Source organism: Myzus persicae, unplaced genomic scaffold (assembly GCF_001856785.1).
Source record: "Myzus persicae strain clone G006 unplaced genomic scaffold, MPER_G0061.0, whole genome shotgun sequence".
NCBI classification, from domain to species: Eukaryota; Metazoa; Arthropoda; class Insecta; order Hemiptera; family Aphididae; genus Myzus; species Myzus persicae.
Genome location: NW_019104458.1, coordinates 22745 through 46361, shown reverse-complemented (window position 1 = coordinate 46361; position 23617 = coordinate 22745). Strand labels below are relative to the sequence as shown.

The following is a 23617-nucleotide window of genomic DNA, read 5'->3' as shown; positions in this document are numbered from 1 at the left end:
AACGTGAGTCACTAGTTTTCGAATCGAACTCCGTATAGGTATACTATACACTAAAGAGTACCTACATATTAATTATTATCATAGGTATTATATTACAGCTCGACTCGTTTAGAAGCATTTCGCATATGTACCTACATTCGTTTATACACATATCATAAAGTGTATAACTGTCGTGTTCGGTAAACCTACCTATGAAATGTGTGAATTGACAACTAGTCGAAGTTTATTCAGCGACGGGCATCATAAAATAGAAACCGATGGTAACAATAACTATACAAATTACCTACATACCTATCTATAACACTATTAAAAACACACGTGTATTCCCGCTTGTCCGATGACGTACACCAAAAGGAAAAGAAACTACGATGGCCGAAAAAAAATAATAATAAAATAGACTCGAGGAAAAAATCATTTTTTGGCTTTGCACAAAAATACGTCATCACCTATATTTACGATGCGTTTGATTTTCTACGTGCATAGTATAATGAATGTACCAACTCGTATTTACATAGGTGCACCGATTATGTTTCTGAGAAGTGACGGAGAAATATCGTTAATTTGAAACAATTTGCATACGTTTTCTTTATTTCGTAAATCGCTCTCGGCCAAAATCACCAAAACGTATATCACCATATTATATTGGAACAAATATTTTATAGATCCGAAACTGCAGCGAGCTTCGTATTAATAATAATAGTATATCAACTGAATGTCTGCATATAAAGACGAGAGGTGCCCTTGTAAAAAGTAAAAACTGACGCGCGTACATAATAATATAATATTATTATTTATTATTAAAATATGGAATCGTAACGTCGTCATCGTCGTTGATTCATAAAGTGCTTGCATGTTATTAGTTATTACAATTACCTACTTTTACAACAGCGCAGGACGACTGAACACGAGAGAGAAACTTATTATTTAACCTAACCATATTATTATTATGCGTATGTGTTCGGTGTATCCACACAGTAACTGTACCAGTATTGTAAATTATTCAAATAAATTTATTAAAATATGAATACCTTAAACATATTAATAGTATCTTGTAATACCCACTTTTTTTTATTCGAATACAATTTACAGTATATTTGAACGGATATCAACATACTTCACATTTTTTCCTATTTATTGACCGTGTGAAAAATAAGTTTGTTTTATTCAAAATAAACGTTGTACCCAAATTGTTTTATTTAATATGTTTAGGCCAAATTCATAATATATTCATAGTATTTACATAATAAAATACCAAATATAAGTGTTCTTAAATTCTTTGTGACATATCCACTATTAATTTAAAATAACTCATAAGTAAGCAGTATTATACAGGTACCTAACCTATACATTTCATCTGCGTAAAATATATTAGATGAATCAGAATTAATAGATGAAGACTTGAGAAAGAAATCAGAATACATATGAAAATGTATAGATTTTAATATTGAACATACAATTTAAAAAAAACTGGGAAGTCACTCAGCTTTTTAATATAGTATGTAGGTCGTAGACGGATTTTCAAACTGTACTCCTTATCTAATACCCTATTTTTCATAATAATCGGGAAAATAAAAAATTAAGTTTTACCGATGTAGGTAATTTTCAACAAAATATTGTTTTTTTGGTGTAGTTCAAAAACTAATGACAGACAACAGTAAATACTTTAAATATTTACCAAATGGTTTATATTAGCATTATCTTTTTTCTACTGTAAATTATTTAGTGGATACTTCTTCTGAAAACGTTAAAGAATAAAATCGAAATTTGAACGAATAGTTTTTGAGTTTTTTAATTTTGTGTACTATAACACTATTAAGGACAATACTGTAATAGTATAAAGTACATGTATTTTATATTTTCTTAAAACCATTATCTTTACTCTTTAGATTAAACATTTTAATAACTGAAAACTGTTTGAATTATGAGTTATAAGTTATTATAAGTATGTCAAACATTTCAAAAATATTTTATACTAAATAATTTACAGCAATAGTCTAAAAATGGGGGGATTATCATTCGAAAAATAGAAGTTTGTATCGCCACATGTGAGACTTGTAAGTAGGTACTTATAGTTAAAAATTCCAAAACTCATAATTTGAATACGTTTATCATTAAATAAAAAAAGGTGCCGAGCATTTTCTTGGTGAATCATCCTGTATAAAAAATATTTTTACTCTTTTTAAGCATATTTTATATTTGTCGGTCTTTTATTAGGGGATGGTGGAGACTTGTAGATCATTGGTGACTTGTGAAGCATTTCTGATTTGTTGACAGAAAGCACTGCCTCATCAAAGTTCTTTTCGACGTTTCCTTGGATATAAGGTCTGCTATTTCGGTGTGTTTGTTCTGGTATAAGATATCCACATTTTGAAAAGTCTTCGTTCGATAAAGATTTGACTTTGATAGCTTTATAAGAAAATATTGATAAAAACTATAAAGTATTGAGTATTTTCTTAGATGTACATAACAATTTTGACTGTGATCATCATGCTATTTTACTAGAGAAATTAGATAGGACAGGTATAAGAGGAGTGGTTAGTAACTTATTGCATTTATTTTTAGGTTGTAGAACTCAAAGAAAGTTGATAGAACTTAGGTCGAAACTTTAGAAATGTCTTGTGGGGTTTCTCAAGGTACAGTGTTATTAAGCCCCTTTTTATTTATATTAGAAAATTTTAAAATTCCATTGTGTACCAATAGACAATTATAATAATATGCATACATATTATAAGTCGTAACACCCTATAAGAATAATATGTTAAAGGAATAATCGAAATTTTTCGTTTAAATATCCAAAATTAAAATATCAAATATCTATGAAAACAGTTACTGGGCATATGTATTTTGGAAACCGTTAAATTACTTAAATAACAACACCAAACCATGAATTACATTTTTAAGCCATAGTTCTTTAAATTAAAAAAAGATGATAAGTGGATGTCGCTCTGCTGTACCTACAGCTCAACAGTAGGTTACAAGTAGGTCACGAAATGGATGTTTTTCATTTGAGTTCAATGATATAAAATCATTGTATACCTACTAAAAACGATTCTGAGCGAAGACGGCCAGCTTATAATATTACTTGGTAATTGAGTTTATTTGATAATGTTATTTTAATACTAAATTTATTTTACTATCATTATTCTGGCTTATTTAAATATACGTCATTACGTCCAAATTTGAACACAAAATAGGTTACTTTAAAAAAACTGTGTTCATGTATCTTTAAGATTTTTAGTTACAGTATTAGTATGTGCAATTTTATATTAAATTTTTGATCTTAAGCCATAAAAGTTGAACATTTTATAAATATTTAACTACAAAATAATTTGTACATTTTGACAACATTTGAACTTTAAATGCTAATAATACAAAATCATACATTTGTATTTTTAATATTTTTCAACTGATGTTGTAACAATATATCAGGATCCATGTTTTAAATTTGTATTGCATTTTGACAAAGCTAATACATTTTAATTGATATTTCTAAAAATAATAAAATAAAAAAGTTGAGAATTGAAAATGTCCATAAACTGCTCATATCTAGTCAAAATATTTTGAAAATTGTATCGAGTATATGAATTGATAAAATGAACATATGGTGTACATTCAAAGTACTCACAGTTATTTGTTATCAAATAACAACAAATAAGAAAATCGCTACATGAGAAATCAAATGTTGTCAAAATTTCAACTTTAAATGCTCACAAAAATATAATTTGATTTTCCGGTAATTTTTTTTTTTTTAATAAAGATAGACAATTTTAAAGGAATTTTGTATTAAATTTTATAATCATAGATATAAAAAGGAAGATTTTTATGAATTTTTAACTTAAAATATTTTTTTCTAATTTTCGTGATTCTTATGAATTTTGACAAAATTCTAAATTCAAATGTTCATAAAAAATTATTGTAGCTTAACGCTTTTTTAATTTCCACTACAACAACTCCGAGGAACCTTGTATTTATATTTTCAAGTTTTTTGACCTACCAACAATATTTTTATCGATATTAATTTTTTTTAAACTTATAATAATCGAAAATTGTATATGTCTATAAATACGTAGCTCAACATAATTCAAATTATTCAAAAAAATGTATTGTGTATGGAAAATGCTAACATGACATGAAAATATCATGTATCTATAAGTAAATTTTTTTTTAAAGTAACATCAAAAACCAAAATCGATTTTGTCGAAAACAAGTTTTTTGTAAAAATTCCTGTTTTTCCTTAAATTGTTGTTTGTTTTTCCTGCCGATGTTGAAAATTATTGGGAAATTTGACTTTTAACCCTCCAAAGAACCAACAAGATTTACTTTCCTACCAGAAACTATGCTTTTGAAAAAAACCGAAGCACTTTTACTGCCTCAAAAGGTGACAGGCAAAAATTAAATTTAAAAAACACACACCATTGTAAAATCAATACATTTATTCATTTTTAAAGCTTTTTGACTTAGAATCAAAAAATTGTATGAAGATTTATAGTAAAAAAAGTAAGAAATCAAAAATGTCAAATGTTTATAAATAGCTCAACAAGAGCCTAAATATTATGAAAATTATATCATTTTTAGGTAATGCTAATTTAATGTTTGATGCATACTTCAAGTATATGTTCTATACGATTTTTCAATTTTGAATTTATTTGAATTACCTACCACGAAAAAAAAACGATTTTTTCAAAATTTGGTGTTGCGTCAATACCCGTTTTCGGTAATTCAGTTAGTTTTTAACGACTATTTTGAAAAATACTTGGATTTTTAATTTTCAGATTTTTTCTTACTGAAATTATAAAAGTGACTTAAACATACAAAAAAACCAAATGCTTCTCTGCTTAGAACAATATTCGAATACTTTTTTAGGTATTACTTATTCGTTTAATTTCGCAGAAAGTTTTTACAAGTTTATGTAATAGTACCTATTGCAATTTCCAAGTACAACAAAAATATTCAATACTAGACCGAGTTAGGTACTCCTGTTGTATGGTGTTTAGCAGCCTAGCAATAATAATCATATATTATACGCGGTGTGACTCAATCCGGTTTCCGTGGAAATTACAATGAGTAGCATGAGGAGAAGAAAAAGTAAAAAGTAAAAATACGCGTATGATACATCCGTTTTTCGTCACTGCCGCCGCCGCCGCCGCCGTTCGCCAATTAGACTCACGTATGGTCGTTATTATAATATATTATTTTAATACATCAAGGTAGACGCGAGCGAGCAACAGGTCGCGCGCTTATGGCTGGGTATATTATGTATTGTACAGCTGCCACCTCCTACCTTGTCCACGACACGATCAAGTGTTGTTATTATTATTATTACGCTGACCGTCTGCTACCTACAAGTGTATAATAATATGAAGGTACGTGTGCACAATATACATATAGGTGTATAATATAATAACGTGATACAATTAATAATAATAATAATATATAATAATTATTTATTACGTATATATAATATACTTAGATCAGTCGCCTGTTATTGCTGTATCCGCCTGTACTTACTACCTATTGGTGTTCCTGCAGACGTATATAATATAATTATTGATCATTATATTATGCGTGGACCGGTGTAGACTCCGCGGCATGTACTTCTGAGAACTATCATTCGTAACATTTTTTTATATAATAATGTATTACCGGATTTCGATTTTTTTTCATCATGATACTACATAGTGTACTGACTATATAAATAAATATGTGTATACATACCTCTATTATCCATACGCGTAATACTACAGTTCACTATACAAATTAAAAATAACTAGGTATATTGTATTACACGAACTAACAGCAGCATGTAGTATATTATACGTATTATAGTGTATATATTATATTATATTTAGTGCGCGGCGCCGCGATAATTTATTGTTCTCGTCGCGGCGACATATATGGCAATGATCGAGGCGAAATCGCCGCCTCAGATTTAGGTAGTACCTACAATATACTATAATATCTATTCGTTCGAACTTTTTTTTCTAAAGTAATTTTCATTAACCCTGCCTGTATGAATCTGTTTGAAAAAAAAACATTGGCACTCAATAAATAAATCAGAATTTTTAACAATATAATAGTAAACCGAGTGACCAAGCGATAAACGTTCGTTTTTTCATTACAAGTATTTTACGAGAGACTGCAGAGTATAATATACTCTTTGATTGTCAAAGTTGATGAATACACCTGTAAACATAAAACATTTAATTAAAATCAATCCCAACACAATGTAATCAAAATGTATGTATGAATAATTTGAAAATGTACTATTTTAAAGTGTACCTACTTGTTTCCTCGCTCCTTAGCTTACGGAGAGCTTTTGTGGCTGCTATGAAAACCCTCTAAATTTCTCTATCTTGAGTGAATTCTTTCCACTTTGTTGCACCTAGGGGCCAGTTGTTTTAGCTGCTCTTGGCTTAGTTTCTCAAAGTGTAACAGACAACATTATATTATAATGTTTCTACTTTTCAATATGTACAATTGTTCATTAATTTCGTACGTATAAAAACAAGTAAGTACTTAAATAGTTAAATACTCCATGGTTCAATAAATCAGATAGCTTCTGAGCTACTACATCACTATTTATTATATTATATAACAATCATATATTTTATGCTTGTGGGCTAAAAAATATAAGTTATAATTAATAAATCATAAAAAATGCATAGTAAAGCAATTTAAGTATAAATGTATTTGAGTGCGTGTGTGTAATACATGGTGAAATATAAGTACGACGGTCACGGCGGTCAACACGTCGACGGCATCAGCGGCAGTAATGGATGACCTGTAAACGCATGTACACACACATTTATAGGCGTATAGTGAGGGTTGGATGCGAGGGAGGGGCTGTGTAGTGAGCCGCTCACGCAGTTCCGCTCCTGTTCTGTAGAGACTTTAATTTAAATCGCCGATAACCATAATGTCAGCAAAGAAATATAAATATTATGGTAAATTTATTATTTAATATAGGTGGTTTAAGTGGTTACTGGATACATACTGCAGGTAAGCGATGATTGGCAACCGCAGTTTAGCACTAGCAGAACGAAACTGCAGTGACTGTGCTGCAACTGCAACAGCTGCACTCCGGCTGCATCGCTTGAAACGTATTTAACTAATGGCACGCGCGTGCGCTAAAAAACAATAAACCATAGCGAGGCACTAAAAATTTAATTTGTGTAAAAGTGCAATATTTTAGTTTTAACAGATCGTACTTCCATACCTACTCACATGATTACACACTTGTATAATATTATATTAGAATACCAAGAATATCTTCACCTTATCATGTTTTGATGTACTTGATGGCAGCCAGAAATTGTAGTCTCTGTGCATACGAAAACATTCTACAGGAACAACATACACGTGTCCGTTTTCTTCATATCAATTCGATTGTAATTATTATATCGATTGATGGTGACGACGGTACCTATACCTCCTCAAATCTGCCATGTCATAATGCGCGTGTTTCGTTGAAACCGAAACGGATAAAAAATAAGTACCAATATGACATACAACAACTACAGACGCATCGCTCTTGAGTTTAGGTGGTGGGAGGGGGTAATAGAGATTTTCTGGAGTGTCCCACCTGGCCACCTGGGAACACGCACGCACACGCACTCGAGTTGCATTCTCTGTTGATATGTACGGCCGTTTACGAAACAATATAATTAGGCGACCGGCGAGCAGTGACGACGACGATACGTCATCGTCGTCACACCGAATCGTCACGAAACCTCATCGCCGGTGAACGAGCAACGATCGAGTGCGTGCATGTCAGTGTGTGCGGACGCGTGTGCCTCGTGTCTAATAATATTTATTTATTTAACTTTTCTTCTTTGCGGGCGCCGGTAGTGTAAAACGACTACTTTAGCCGCCGCCACAACAACAATAATAATAATAATAGTGTAATCGTACTTTGACGCCGCGGCGTATAAAACGTGCGGTCCGTCGGTCGCACGCGTTCAGTCCGCATTAACGACCGTGCACGGCGGTCGCGAGCAACCGACCACGCACACCGGATCCTCCGCGTACGAATAACGCACTCTCGCCGCCCGCGCACGCAGCTATAGACAGCGTATAGCCCCGGACCGCGGTCGCGTGCATCACCATCGCTTCCCGGACCGTGGTCGTATACAATAATACGACCTCTTGCGCGCGAAACGCAAACACCGTCCGCATCGATTATTATTTTTGTACATTTTGAGCTGATCGTATTCGCGGACGGACGGTACATATCAACGACGTGCTTACCGCGATCTCCTCGTAACATAAAATTATAATATTATGATGGGCAGCAGCGCCGACGTCTGGTGGTCGCACGTGCCGGTCGTCGGCCGCGCGGTCCGGTTCGCCGTGCTTTTGATCGTTCTTCGGCTTGCCGATTTCATGACGGCGGTGACTTGCGCCGCGGCTGCCGACGACGACAGACACCAGCAACACCTTCAGCAGCAGCAGCACGTTCATCTCACTGAACTGGGACGTAACATAATCAAAGGGCTGAAACTGGAAAAGTTACCGGACATGACCAAGGTATAATAATGTCATCTGTATATAAGCTAGTATATCTATTTATCTGGAAGGTTCTAGCGTGACGAGTGGGTCAGTTCTAAAATTGTATATCGCGTAGGTAATAAATTAATATTTCATAATGCAACCCAATATTATTTACTTTTGATTTTCGTGCTTATAATTGCATTGCGTTAAGGTGTTAATATATTAATAATATATTAATATGTTAATATTCCTATATTTATGTAAGGTCATAAGGAGAGTAGTTCGGGTATAAACAATATGCCTAAAAGTATTTACAACTAAGTGAACGAGGACGGTAAATGTGCTACACTAGCATCTAATCATATATAAATTATAAATACCCCACTGGGTACACCACACGTGCATGATAATCACACCATAATAAAATATTGTTCCAATACGTATATATATATATATATAGATTTCTCAGCCGGTGGTTGGCCATATTTAATAATTGCGGCGGAACTCCTTGGTGCTGTTACCATGAGTGGCTAGAATTCTTATATTTATATCATAAAAAATGATTTCTTTGAGGGGCATTTCTTTTTTTTTTTTGCTCCAGGGTGACAAAATAATACTTATAAATACGCTAATGCATTATATATGTACAAAGATTTTACTGAATTACAGTAGAATGATCTCTGAACGAGTCGTTTTAGTGGATTATCTGAAATGCTTTAGACGTGAGCTATGAGATACGAAATCAATGGGATCGATTTAACTGTAATGTATGGTCCTGTCTAATCTATATTAAAGAATATGGTAGTAGTTTTTTCTATAATTGTCTCAACTTTTATTTTTTAACCGTCGTCATTTGTATCAATTACATTTTTTTTTTAAATATTTTTTGGTTATTATACCTACTTATTAGTTATTACTTATTATTAATTTTTCTTAAAAAAACTTAATATCATAATAAATTATAGTGATGAAAAATATTCAACTCTATAATAATTAATAAATATTACATAAATTAGTAAAAATCAATTAATTTATGGAAATATTATCGTTATGCAAATAATGAAAATTAACATATTAACACTTGCTTGAGCTTCTCGACTCGTTAATAAGTATAATACGACCAGCATTGCACACTGGTTAGTTTATACGTATATATTACCTATATACGATTTGAAATCTAAAACGTATCATCTCACATCCGTTTTTTTGTTTATTGGTATAGATATAAGTAATATAATATAAACTATACAGGTATTATATATATATAATATACCTATATAAGTATTAATGTATTATTACTATATATATATATACTCACGCGCTTCTATTTAATGATTTTCAGTTTCAATGACTTGTAAGCGGCAGCGGCGGCAGCGTTCGGTCATAAATTTTACTCGCCCAAATATACTAATAAACTAATATAGGATTAGAAATTTAAAATCACCGCACAGCATAGACGACGTCGCATATACTGTAAGATAATCATTTGGTAGGCAGATGCTAGATAGGTATACTATTAAATTAATACATTATTATATTATTAAAATCCGTGGCCGATATAATATAGTCGATGTTAATCAGTAATCACGTATTTCTCGTTTGACTGTATTATAATACATTACATTTTAAATACTCATCCACGTGCACTCACGTTGGACACACGTAAGCGCAGGGGACACTTTATATATATGCTTCTTCTTCCATAAAATAGGTATACTCACAAACGTTCCGCCTTAGCTCTCGGCATATTAGTTTATATTATAGACATAGGTGTATAGGTGCCTCTTATATGTACATTGTACACGCTATACAGTATACAGTGAACAGTAATATGAAACAATGATTGCACACGGCGATCGGACAATTGGAAAGTATATAATAGGTAGATAAATGTATTTAAAATGAATAATAATATTCTGTTTCGCAATCAATGGTTATATTATGTGGGTGTCTTATTATACATTGTATAATTTTTGACATTTTAAATGACACACAGGGACCTGTATATGATTTGTTTAGCTTAGATTCCACTTAAGTTATTTAAAAAGAAAAATTCGGTATAGCTTATTGTTTCCGGTTCTTAAAATTGCAGTATAGTTCTGGATCTGGTATTTATTGTTATTAAAAGGTAAAATGTAAAAAAAAGGTTAAGTTAGAAGCAAAAATGTCATATCTCAAATAATAAGATCTAATAATAGTTGTCAAAAGGGTTGAAGAAATTAAGGCTTTTTCTACTTTGCTAAAAAAAAAATAAAAACTATAATACGTATTACACTATTACTTTTTTAACTTACTTTAACTTGACCAATGACCATTGCTGTCTTTACTTACGTTTACGAGTTTTCATCATATCATGTAATATGTGTATAAATTGATTAGGTTAAGTGATCTTAAATCGACCCATTGCTCACGGCTTGTAGTGTTACACTAAACAGTCATAACTGACAACACTGATAGAAAAACTATTATGCCAATAGTCAACTGTAAAACAGTATTATTAGGAATAACTAATAAGTGATTTTAATATGTTATTTTATTTTTATAAAAACTATTCATATATTAGGTATATAATATTATGTACCTAATAGTATTTGTATTTAAATAAATAGATGCATATAATGTGTATATGTGCATATATATTGTATATATATATATATATTGTATTTATTAGTATTAACCCATGTCACAATTTGATTGCAATTTATACGGGGGTGCGTATTTCATATTTATGACAGTTTTAACAATCATTTTATTAGTCATCAACGTCATCACCAGACGTCGTCGTCTGAAATTATTAAGATACAATGGGTTGTAACTAATAGGTTATAACTAATGGACAGGCGAAGAACAATTTTTTAACCGTTATTTTTTTTGGAACTGCTCATATTTTATCGTTTTCTGGAATTGAAACTTTAATAAATCATAAAATAGACGATTGGAAATTCGTGCATACATTTACAACATAAACCACCTATTATTACCTTCATAAATAAAAATCGAATATTCAGTACCATTATACACAAGAATATTATTATGTATTTATACGTCATTAATGGATTGAGCAACCTCTAAAATGATTATAATATATAATCTAAGCTCAAATAGTTTTTTTTAGGTATACAATGGTTCATCATTTTATTCAAATTTAACACATGTAATTGTTCATTGTTCCCAATGGTTAAGAACACTCGACAGTCAACATGATCTTATACTATGCACTACAGCAGAAGGACTTCCCCAGTTTTTTTTTTTTTTGATAACTCTTTGAAACCTAACCTATTGAGAAGAGTTTCCATAATTAATATAAACGAAGATTATAATCCATTCTATTTCAAAGGGAACGAAAATGTTTGGTGTATTTTTTGTTCACAAGACCAAAACTATCGGCAGCTATAGGTAGCAGTTCTATTGCAGTTCTACATTAATAGATGGGTGATTTACTGTAATAATTCAGACTTATTTCCTAAATATTTTTTGTAAATCTATATAATTATTTATTTAATTATTTTTGTTTTTCAATATATTGGTAGGTACGTTTAATAGATAGATGAAAACTATTTTGTGTTAACTGACTTTTCTTAAGTTTAGTTTTTGTGTATAATAAACAACTTTTTTTTTATATTTAATATATTATTAAAAATAACCGTTTATAAATATTTAATCCAATCTAAAAAATATTACACTACCATAAATTACAATTGTAATGAGTTCTTTAAGTTCTTATTTTAGTGAGTACCTAGAAAGTGTATGAGTATAGTTTATATTATTTTAGCTCCCAGAACTTAAGGTGTATCATTATCACACATATTTATTTTGTTTCGTTTTTTTTTGTGTTTACAGTGTGCAAGGCTTCTTAATAAATTAGATATAACAATCTATGTACATTGTACAGGTATTAGTGAAGTTTACTGATTTTTTATATCTTTAAATGGTGTATATTCGTTGATTCATATTATAGATGGAAGAGTGTATGATCATTAAAGTGTTAATAGGAAAAAAAACAATCATAACATTAATAAATAGTTTCCTCAGTATAAAAACATATAAATAATATAATATTATACTCATCCAAATCTAAGAATGCGGGTTACGTAAACTAAAAGAATTATGGGATTTTAATTGTTAAGAAGATAAAAAAAAGTTTGCTTCGCTTCTTGACAAATACCATTAATGCGTTTCGTGCACAATACATAATAATAATATAACGATCGATACATTAACTTCGTCGTTGGAATTCTCCTATTTCTTTTTCGAGTAATAAAATAACATAATAATGTATATTATTATACTATATACCTACTCAAATTGTGACTGCATCCATTAAGAAGGAATTCGTGTATACAAATATAATCGAAATGTTTAGGCTTGTATACAAGTTCCTCATTATCTATTAAACAGTATATATGTTACATATATAGGTACCATATAATACCAATGCTACGCGTTATACTCTGTTGAAAAAACCAATTAGGTAGGTAATAAATTACGTATTCTGAATAGGTATGTAAATATAAAAAAAAACTATTATACATATTTTTTATGCATAGGTATGACTTTTTTTTAAAGAAAGAATCGTTTTCGACATATAAACATGTAGTAGTTTTGTGACATGTGTTATATTATAATCGTATGTATGAGACAATTTGAAAATCTCGCCACGAATAGCCCATGGGTACATTTATTACATTGTATTTAATACTTATTTATAGGTGAATAAGTTGTAAATTTATTTTTGCATACCTATTACATTTTTCAATCAATCAAAGGACAAATAATATTCGTTGAGATTTAGAATTTTAATTTCAACTTTCCCGGTGCATCGATTATTATTATCATTATTATCCATCAGTATACTAATTGAAAAATCTTCAATTGTTTTCTCCGTTTGGTAAAGAACGATAAAAATTACACATCATGTCGTAATTCTATCCTAAAATTAAAAAACCTTGTCTCGATTGATGTATAAAGTAAATACGTTTTTTGTATTATTCAATTTAATAAATCGATAATAATACATACAACATAAAAATGAACGTAAGTATTTGCATTCATGACACCTGGGATATACATTTCATTGATTTAAAAAAAAAATTACTAAATTGCTTAATAAATAACTTACTTGTTAATATAAAAATACGTTTAATTTTAAAATTAAAATGCTAAAATAGCAGTGGAATAATGAAATTTAAAATAAAGAAAATAAATCGTACTACTATCATTAAGTTATAATATAAAAGACATGGAATAGTTAAAAAAAACTAAACGGTTATCGATGATAGTCTTAGTATTAAGGTACAGGATCTTGATTTGTTTTTTTCTTACACTAATAGACGATAATAAAGACAAATAATTGTTCTATAATATTTTTGGAGAGATTGCCAGTGAGTGCGCCGTGCGATAAATTATTATTATGCTTACACGAAACTATTTATTGCGATGATGGTTATTTATATGGCAGGACAACCGTAAAACAGATAAAGCATATAAAACAATATTATTATGAAATTAAAAAAAAAGTATACATAATAAACGGAGTATAATTTTATTATGTTTCGTAACAACTATAATTAGTGCAACACGTCATGGCTTGCCTAAATCATTAAAATAGATTAATTCCGTTATTTCATTCATAATCGCAATTCGTCTGGTATTTCACCGTAAATATATTATAGTATTTAAACGAAGTGTCTACCTAATGGATCCGAAATTGTTTCAGACGAATATACTATATTATAATATATATATATAGTATAAACTCTACATATTCAACGAACCCATATATTTATCAGTTATCGCCTATCAGTCTACATGTAAAACATAAGAAATCGTTTAACGATTTAACCAATAAATAATAATTTGTTAGAATTCGACAATCTTCAGTAGAATAAAACGTTTTAGAAATGAATACGGAATAACAGTCTTTGTAGACAACAATTTTTATTTTATTTTTTTCACAAAATATCACCATCAATTACTAAATAGTTAATGATGATTCTAAAATTAATTTAATTTTCATAGAACTTTTGTTATCTTATACACTATAGAGTTACTTTAAGTTATTTATTACTAAATTTACTTATTTTTGAGATTAAATTATAATTTAATAGATACATTTTTATAGTTAATAAAAACAAAAAAAAATTGTATTTGGATGAATGTAAGGTATTGAAGTCATATCGGTTACAATATTTTTTTTTATTATTTGTAGTAGCTATTAGGTTTATAAGTGTAAATGCCTAATTTTTAATTTCGATTTATTGGTTTATATGGCATTTTATAGAATTTTAGAAAAAATATTTTGCTCCATGATTTTATACTGTTGATGAGTATAGCTAATAACTATATTAAAATAGGTACTTGTTTAAAAATAAAAATGTAAAAAAACAGGTGCAACCAAAAATACCATAAATAGTGTCCTTACCTTAAGTTTGATAATAGATCTATTTACTCCAAAATTATAGCTAACATGATATTATTATAGGTTTTGCTAAACACAAATTTGGTTTAGCGATGTAATTTTGTTGGATGAAGGCAACACACGTGGATATAATATAGCGTTATTTGATACACCGATTACAAATATAATAAATGTATATTTAATTTAAAGTTAAAACTTGAAAAGTGGGAGCGGAATTCACTGTAATTATTTTCATCAAAATATGTAAAAAAAATTTTTTAAATGTAAATACCGAAAAAATCGAAAAAAATGCATTTTATGCATTAGTATTGACAATTTCAGAAAAAAAATTTTAAGTAGGTAGTACAAAAAGATGTAGGTTTATAAAACTATTATTTGATGTATTATTCCGGAAAAAAGCAATAAGAAACAACATATTGTTGAAGGTTTGCAAATGAAAAATTGCAGCGGTTTGGTTGGAAAATACTTGTGTATTGACTTCAGGCAATTACTACAGACAGTTCTACGTCAACAGATGTGATAGGGCCGTAATTCGTGTTTACTAGATCAGAACGAGTGAATTCAATGTCCAGAATTCTTTGTTGGTTTTTACCAATTACAATATCTTTGATGATTTTAATAGTTTAAAATCTAAAATTGTTTTCAATTATATTTTTTATGTTTTAATTATTTTATATTTATATTGTCTGGCATTACCAATATCGACAATAACTGAACTGGTTATAATCTGTATAGATGAGGCATGCCGAGTGCCGGAAATATGTACGTAAATGTCATTTAGATAACGTATAATATTTGGTGGTGGTCAAAAATTACTAATCTTGTTAATTTAGACGATACAGATAATTTTTAGTCGTCAAAAATCAATGAAAAAATTAAAAATTACTAAAATATGTACTTATTTACCAAATATGTAAAAATATGTAAAATAAATTTGGATTTGTTTCAATGATCTAAATCGCGAGTACACATTTTTCATCAGATTAAAAATATCTTATTCCAATAAAAATATGCATTAACGATAAAATCTGTTCCCTAATTATCAATATAGTATTACTTGACATTCGTAATGTTTCATCTGTACATCCCTCGTTATAGTAATCCCTAATTACCGATACGATAATTTTTATCATTTATAGACTCGCAGTATTTCTGTCTCAACTATTGGTGTTTACATGTAGGTAGGTATAGTATACTTATTAGTCTGTGTGCTGTGTACGTAACTCACAGATCGTTATATCTATATAAATTATACATTTTATGGAAATAAGTAAAAAAAAATTGAGAACAAAAATGTATTTCCCGCAAACCTTTGATGTATAAATATATGGTCCGCTGGTAATATGAGTTTGAGACCTCTTAACTAGATGGCATGGCGTAATAATGTGACATTTATGATATTGTTATTTAACTTATATCTTATACATTACTTGCACTGATAAAAATCATACCTCATAGATATCAATATTATTTTGATGTCGGGTTATTCGTCCTGAGTATAATAATACTATATAATTATATGAGAGAAAACAGTCACACGTCAGCGACATGGAAAACACAAAAAGCCGCCCGGACGAGTGTCTAAGAAATATAATACATAACAATATATATGTAAATAGGAAGATAAAAATTATTCGTTTTTTTTTCTTTAACGCAGGTGGACATCAGCAACGATGAATTCCATTGCAAGTATTTGGAATATTTCCGGCGATTGTATGAGGATGAATCAGAATTTTACGATCCCGACAAAAACGATGATGTAACAATGGCAGCGGGTTATGATAATGACGATGACCACGACGTATCCGCGATACAAGTACGGGGCCGAGTGAAACACTTCGGCGGCGATGACAGAGACGACGAAACTCCGCGGCTACTGACAGGTAATACGTCATAAATAATAATGTATGTCTACTTGTTCATCGTATATAAATATAATCTATTACCGCTGATTGTAGATGGTATCTATATATAAGTATATATAACCAATACTATACCCTACCTACGTCAGGTCGTATTCGACTAACGGACTATTCGCAATGTTTAGCACTGGGCTAGTAGTTAATGAATGATTTTTAACTCAGTTACTCGTATTATAGTTTAACAATTCAAAGACAATTTAATAAACGGCGTTTATTAAACGAATTCGAAGTTATAATAGCCGATTGAAAAATTATTTCAAGTTTAGGTGAAATTTCGTTCAAAAATTATTTCCCTACTATTAATTTAATGATGTTCAATTTTTTTTTTGCAAGTGATTTATTAGACTAATAAATTATATAAATTCATATATTAGTGTATTTCCAGATACTTAATACATTTTTTACCTATAATTAAATGCGTTTAACTTAAAAACATGATTTCAATTTCAAAATAATTATTCATTATGTATTTAGTTAACTTAAATACGGCTGACGCGGGATTCAATAAGAATTCAATGTAACTCTGTAATTTAACTTTGACTCATTATAACTCATTAATGCCACATAAATTTCCCTATGAATTCGTCCCTGATGTAGCTACCTTTGTGCTTAACCTACCAACTAATATTATTCAGTGTATATTTAAGATTTAACTACCACCATCGTATATACTTATCCGTATAGGTACACAATGACGATTTGAAGATTTACCTTATTTAAGTACGAGTAGAACCTGAATGAATCTGTATATGCCTACTTTCAAATTTCGACATGTTCTTCACTTATTTGTAAACTTCATAAACGTGAAATCAAGATTTAAAAATTACACTTATAAAACAAAAACTATTAAGACAAAATAAATGGATAAAATCGGAAATATTTATTTAAGATCTGACCCACATTTGTTAATATGAGGGACCGATTATAAGAAATCGGTCGACGTGAGTAAAATGTCAGTACCATGTGTACAACAACCAATAAACATATGCCAAATATAAAAAAAACATATATAATTTATGTTCGTGATGATGTTTGGTAATTATAACCATTTTCAACTTGCATCGTCAAAGAACAAATTACAAAAAAACTGTACATTTTTATTTTTATTATCTTGTTGACTTTTTTTAATTTAGGTTAATTTTATGATAAGGTATTTACTATTTTTAATTGTCTCCTAAATAATAGAATAGATAGTTAAACTAAAAATCAATTGATCAAATTAACAATGAATCGTACTTTAAGATGTAAATCAGAAATTTCAGTTTTTAATTGAGATCATATTAAATGAATTCAATTTAATATTTAAATTATTATTAAATTGTGTAAAATTTTTTGTAATAGATTCACGTATACCTGTAATGTATATCTTATATAATTGACTATGGGTACACATAATATTTTATTAAAACCAATCGATCAACTATATAATATTTTAAACTCGACATTCACTATTTTTTTTATTCAATTAAGTATTAATATTATCATAGATAAGTAGGTACTTGGAAATCCGCATGTCATCGGTCATCTTCACGTTAAAAACAGCAATTTAAAAATTGTATCGACAAGTCGTATATTTAAATTAGTCAAAAGAGTTTAAGAGTAGGTACAAATTAATAAAATAATACATACCTATAGTTAAATCGATTGTGATCGAGGAACAAATATTATTGTAGTTGATTTTTTCGCGTACTAACATTATTTCTACACGTGCTATATTTTTCATCTTCATTGTTAAAATCATACGACCATCAACACAATACAAATTAACGGATTTTTTAACACTTTAAAAGAGTACATATAATAAGTAATATTAATTTTAAACAACATGAATAAATAATATGTATTAATATATTATTATTATTTATTATGTTTCTATAATACAAAATTGATATTTTGGTTACATCTAACGCCTAGTGTTAAATCGACATTATGTTTACACTGATGTAGTATTATGAACGATATTAGATGCCTACGTACTTTGCCGCAGGGCATGCTATTCTTCGGCACACTTTATGCACTTTATGCTACCAAATTTGATTTTAATATTTAAAACTAATTGAAATTTGAAATTATATTGTCTTTATGAATAAAAATTTAAATTATAATCCTGGCTTATTAGAGAAAAAAGTTGATGCAAACGTATCACGAGTCTATATGTCACATACACATTTACTTTTTTTTAAATAGTTGATTGATGACCATATTATGAGCAATCAGCGATTAGCGAAGAGTATTTTTAAAAGTGGGTGTGTATAACAAAATATACTTTTAGGTCAAGCATGATTTACCTGTGTAGTCCTAAGTAAGCCAGCTATAATAATTTGTGACGTGGGCGTATTAAGGGTCGAGTTAAAGCAGCAGTGGACCAGGGGGCAAGATCACCAATAAAATAAGTAGGTAATTTCGTTACATAAGTTATAAAAATTAATAAATATTTTGAAAAAAATATTTATATACCTCCTATATCATGATCTTTAACTGTGTGTGGTTGTAGTGTGTGACTTTTTGTGTAGGGCCGTATGGTTACGACTTATGAGTATGTAACCGTTGACTAAACCGGAAACTAATTACCTATTTTTTTAAAAATATTTTTAATATAACACTATAGTTATTATCGATATAGTATATAAATATTTATCACAGTTAGACCCAACTTAAGTGATTTCAGTCTTCTTAAACATTTCGGTCATTACTACCTGTACACTCCTTTACTAACTTACATAATAATATGATTCAAATTAGATAACACATTTTAAAGATTTTTCTTATATTGCCCAATGTCGGATGTTGTTGTCTAATAATATGTGATAGACAAGGTATTTAGGTACATAGCGTAGAAAAAACTTTTAACATCAATAAGTATTTTCTTTATAAAGTTGTAAATAAGATAAGAACTAAATATAAATCGAAGAATAAATACAATTTTAAGCTTTTAACTATTATGTAGTGTAATAATACGCACTAATCACAAATTTATAACAGAAAAATGTGACTTGTTTGTGTTTCAGATGATGACGTTGATGTGCTAACTACGACGATTACGTTCCCGATTGATGAGACGATGGTGAGCGGCAGCGGCGGCCGCGTGTCGGTCATCAAATCGGTGGCCCGAATCTACGCGGACGCCCCTCATGTACGGGTCCAAGTGTACGGCCGTCTCCTCAAGTCAGCCGGTGCTGTATCGCGGGAAAACCCATCCTTTGTCACCGATCTCACGTGGCCGAGCGGCAGCGATGGAAGGTGGATAGACGTGGACGTCACACGCCTGTTACGGCCGCGGAAACGTCACCATCGTGGTGATGCGGTCGCCACGTTTCTGGAACTGTCGTTGCGGTATTCGGCAACGGCGGCCGGAACGATCCATTTTGGAAACGAAACGGACAACGATGACGGCCGACATCCCGTTCTGCACGTTTTCATGGACGGAGTAGTTGGAGACGGCGTGCGTTCTGCGACCGTGGCCGTCCGATGCTCCGGCGAAGCGAAACGGAATAAACGGGACGGCGGCGGGAGCCACGGTCGTGGTAAAAAACGTCGTCGGCCTGCCTCGTCCGGTCGTGTCCGGCGCACCGACTGCAAGGCCGAAACATTGGTGGCTGCGGGGAACGAGAACGGGACCGAGCATGGCGGAGGAGGGAACAAATGTTGCCGGGAACAGATGCGTGTCGTTTTCGCCGACATTCCGGGATTCGATTTTATCGTCGAGCCCAAGTGGTTCGATGCGGGCCTTTGCCGGGGACGGTGCCCGGCTAAGTACAATCCGGCCACCCGGCACGCATTCATTCAGAGCCTGTTGTGGAAACAGCACAACAACAATCGTCGTGGAGGGGAGAAGCGGTCCCGGAGAAAGGTCCGCCACGGCGGTGGTAGCGCGGTGGCAGCCACGACAAGGGCCCCTCAGCCTCCGCCCAAACCGTGTTGCGCGCCCAGCAAACTCGACCGGCTGCAGATCATTCACGTCGACGAAATGGATCCGAGCTCGTTGAAGGTGACCACGTGGAAAGAAATGGCCGTCGTGGAATGTGCGTGTTCGTGATAACCTGCGGGTTAAGTTTGACTCAAGTGCAGAATGCACTCTCACCCCATCTGACACCTACCCCTTCACCGATTATAGTATTATTTCATTGTTGTGAAATTGAGCATGCTTAAACATTAATTATCGTATGCGATGTATGCAATATTGCAGTCCGGCTGGGAATGGTTTTTTTTTTGTCTTCGTTATTATCGTTTAATTATATTGTTGTTTGCGCGTTTCTTTAAGAGCGTGTGCCTTATAATATACCTTTACTATACTTGGTAATTTAATCAATTAATAATGCTGCCCAAATTTCAAAATGATTTTTTATCACTCCGGTTTAAAGATGATATATTTCGGATAACGATCTTAAACGGCAAAACATTAATTACTTGGTACTTTTTATTTAGAGCATTTTTATTTATTTATTTATTTATTTATTTATTTATGTAGGTAGTATTGTATACTCAATGCGGTTTTTCGGTATCTCACAAATATTGAAAAATGTCAAAGATAAGGGTGGCCATGCATAAATAATGACTAAGAAACAGACCTGAATCTTTAAAATGTATTATAGCTCTATAATAGGTAATAAGGAAAGATTTGTTGATCTCGGCGCCGCAGTCGCATAGTGTTTAAGCAATTTAACAAATATTACGTAGGTATTATGTATGCGATATATGCGCGTTCGATGACGAATCGCCAAGATGTACGGGCCAAAAATATATTAAACTATTATTATTTATTGTATAATATGCTCAAAATGATCTAACGAATTTTATATTGTTTACGAGTTTAATATATTATATTATATAGTTTATTACGCATTAGTTACATTTTCTATTATACAAATATATAGCTATTAATTCCAATGTTTAGACTTTAGACGAGTGTTCATAATATATAATAAAAAAGTTTTGTTGGTTTTGTATAAATAGGTAGCGTAAGAAACCCGCAAGAGCCCAACTTGTGTTCATATATTTTTGTATAATATTTATAATCTCAGAAAATTAATACTTTAAATTATTACTATTATTATAGTAAGTATTTATAAAAACGAATCGCGGTCAAGTTCAATGTCGCTTAATTGAAAACAATAACGCGGTCGTCTGTACTCCGTAACACCCGTTCGTTTATTTATGAATTATAGTTTGTATTTTATCTCTGAAGCTACTATTTTAAAACGTTTAAGCGCTCTCTGTAGTTTTAAGCGTTATTGCAAATATTCACAACTAAAATATTATTTTTTTTAGCTCTCATTAAGGTGTAGATAATTAAGCATTAACTATACTCTATTTTGTATATGATATATTTTAATACTTTAATATAGATACACCGTCGTCACTGTGCATAACTGACGTAAAATATTATAAAATGATTAATTTTGAACTCCAATAATATAATATGACTAGGTACCTATATGACATTTAAATATGGTATGATGTATTTTTATTACCCACGTGGGCAAGAAGTTATATAGCGTAATATTCTTAAGCACGAGTTTAATATTAGCCTTAGCTCATTATTTTTAATATTTTTTGTACAAAACCACGATCGGACGTAACGGCATATTATATTAGGTATATTATAGTATTATCATGATTAATGCGCTATGTCCTCAAGGTGAATCCCATCCTATTTTAATCATATTATAATATTTTAATTTGTATTCTATATAATATCACATAGATATTATAGTATAAGCATTTTTTGTTTTTTTTTTTTTTTGTAGTACTCGTGTTTAGCAATAAGTAATGTGTTTTTTTGCAGTACATTGTTGTTTTGTATTTTATATTTCATTTATATTTTATGTATATATTTTTTTACTGTATATACCTACTCAGTACTCATCGACTAAATTATATCGCATTATAATATTAACGCAATCAGAAAGTGTCAACACTTGAAACAATTGTTAGCTATTCTCTTTAGTATTTACAATCCTTTTATCAAATGTATAAAAAAATAAATCTTAAAATAATTTTCCAAACGATCACATCCAACATACATTTTACATTACGCGCGTTATCACCTATACATAGATACATAAAATGCAATATTTGTATGCGTGAAATAGTTTTGTTACCGGTTTCATATTTGGCTCCGAATTTTACTGTTAACCACGGTTTTATACTATCTAAATAAACAATAAATTGTCCAACCTTATGTTATTAATTTATATAGACAAACGATAGGTAACGCTATAAGGAATACGTGATTAAAATACTATTACATTTTAAGCAATACCTATATTTTGACTGTGATATTTTTTACCTATTATTAATGTTATTAGTAGTTAAAAGTATGTAGCTAAAATAAATAGCTAAATGTAGTTTGAATTAAATTTTTCTGTTTTTTTTTTTTAAATAAATTAATAATAGTTATTGTCATAATAACACGTGACATTGCGATTACCATAATATTGTGTCATCTGTGGTAATGAGACGCCTGTATAATGCGTTTAATAATATTATAATGATTGTGAAAAGAATAAATGTCTTTGCGTTACGTTTGTTTTGATTTTTTATTATTATTATTACTTCCCTAGTGCCCTAGAAAATATCAAGGAAATAAAAACAATATTAAAATGTCGACGAGCCCTGGAAGATGTGTGTAATAATATTTACAAATGACAGAACTCATTCAGAAAGTATGCGGCGCTTACGGATGAGGAACGCTAATTATAACTTGTATTGCAGTTATTTTCAGTACGGATTGTAACTATTATATAATGATAATACATATATATTATATATATAAATATTATGTACT

General features: G+C 30.4%; 1 protein-coding gene across 1 annotated transcript; it reads left to right on the top strand.

Annotated features, from left to right (window-relative positions):
- The first annotated feature begins 7526 nt into the window (after nucleotides 1-7526).
- LOC111042324 lies at nucleotides 7527-23357 on the top strand. The gene is made up of 3 exons (XM_022326896.1): nucleotides 7527-8526; nucleotides 16566-16791; nucleotides 19839-23357. The coding sequence occupies exons 1-3, from the start codon at nucleotides 8281-8283 to the stop codon at nucleotides 20864-20866; spliced, it is 1500 nt and encodes a 499-aa protein (XP_022182588.1). The 5' UTR covers nucleotides 7527-8280; the 3' UTR covers nucleotides 20867-23357.
- The last annotated feature ends 260 nt before the right edge of the window (nucleotides 23358-23617 follow it).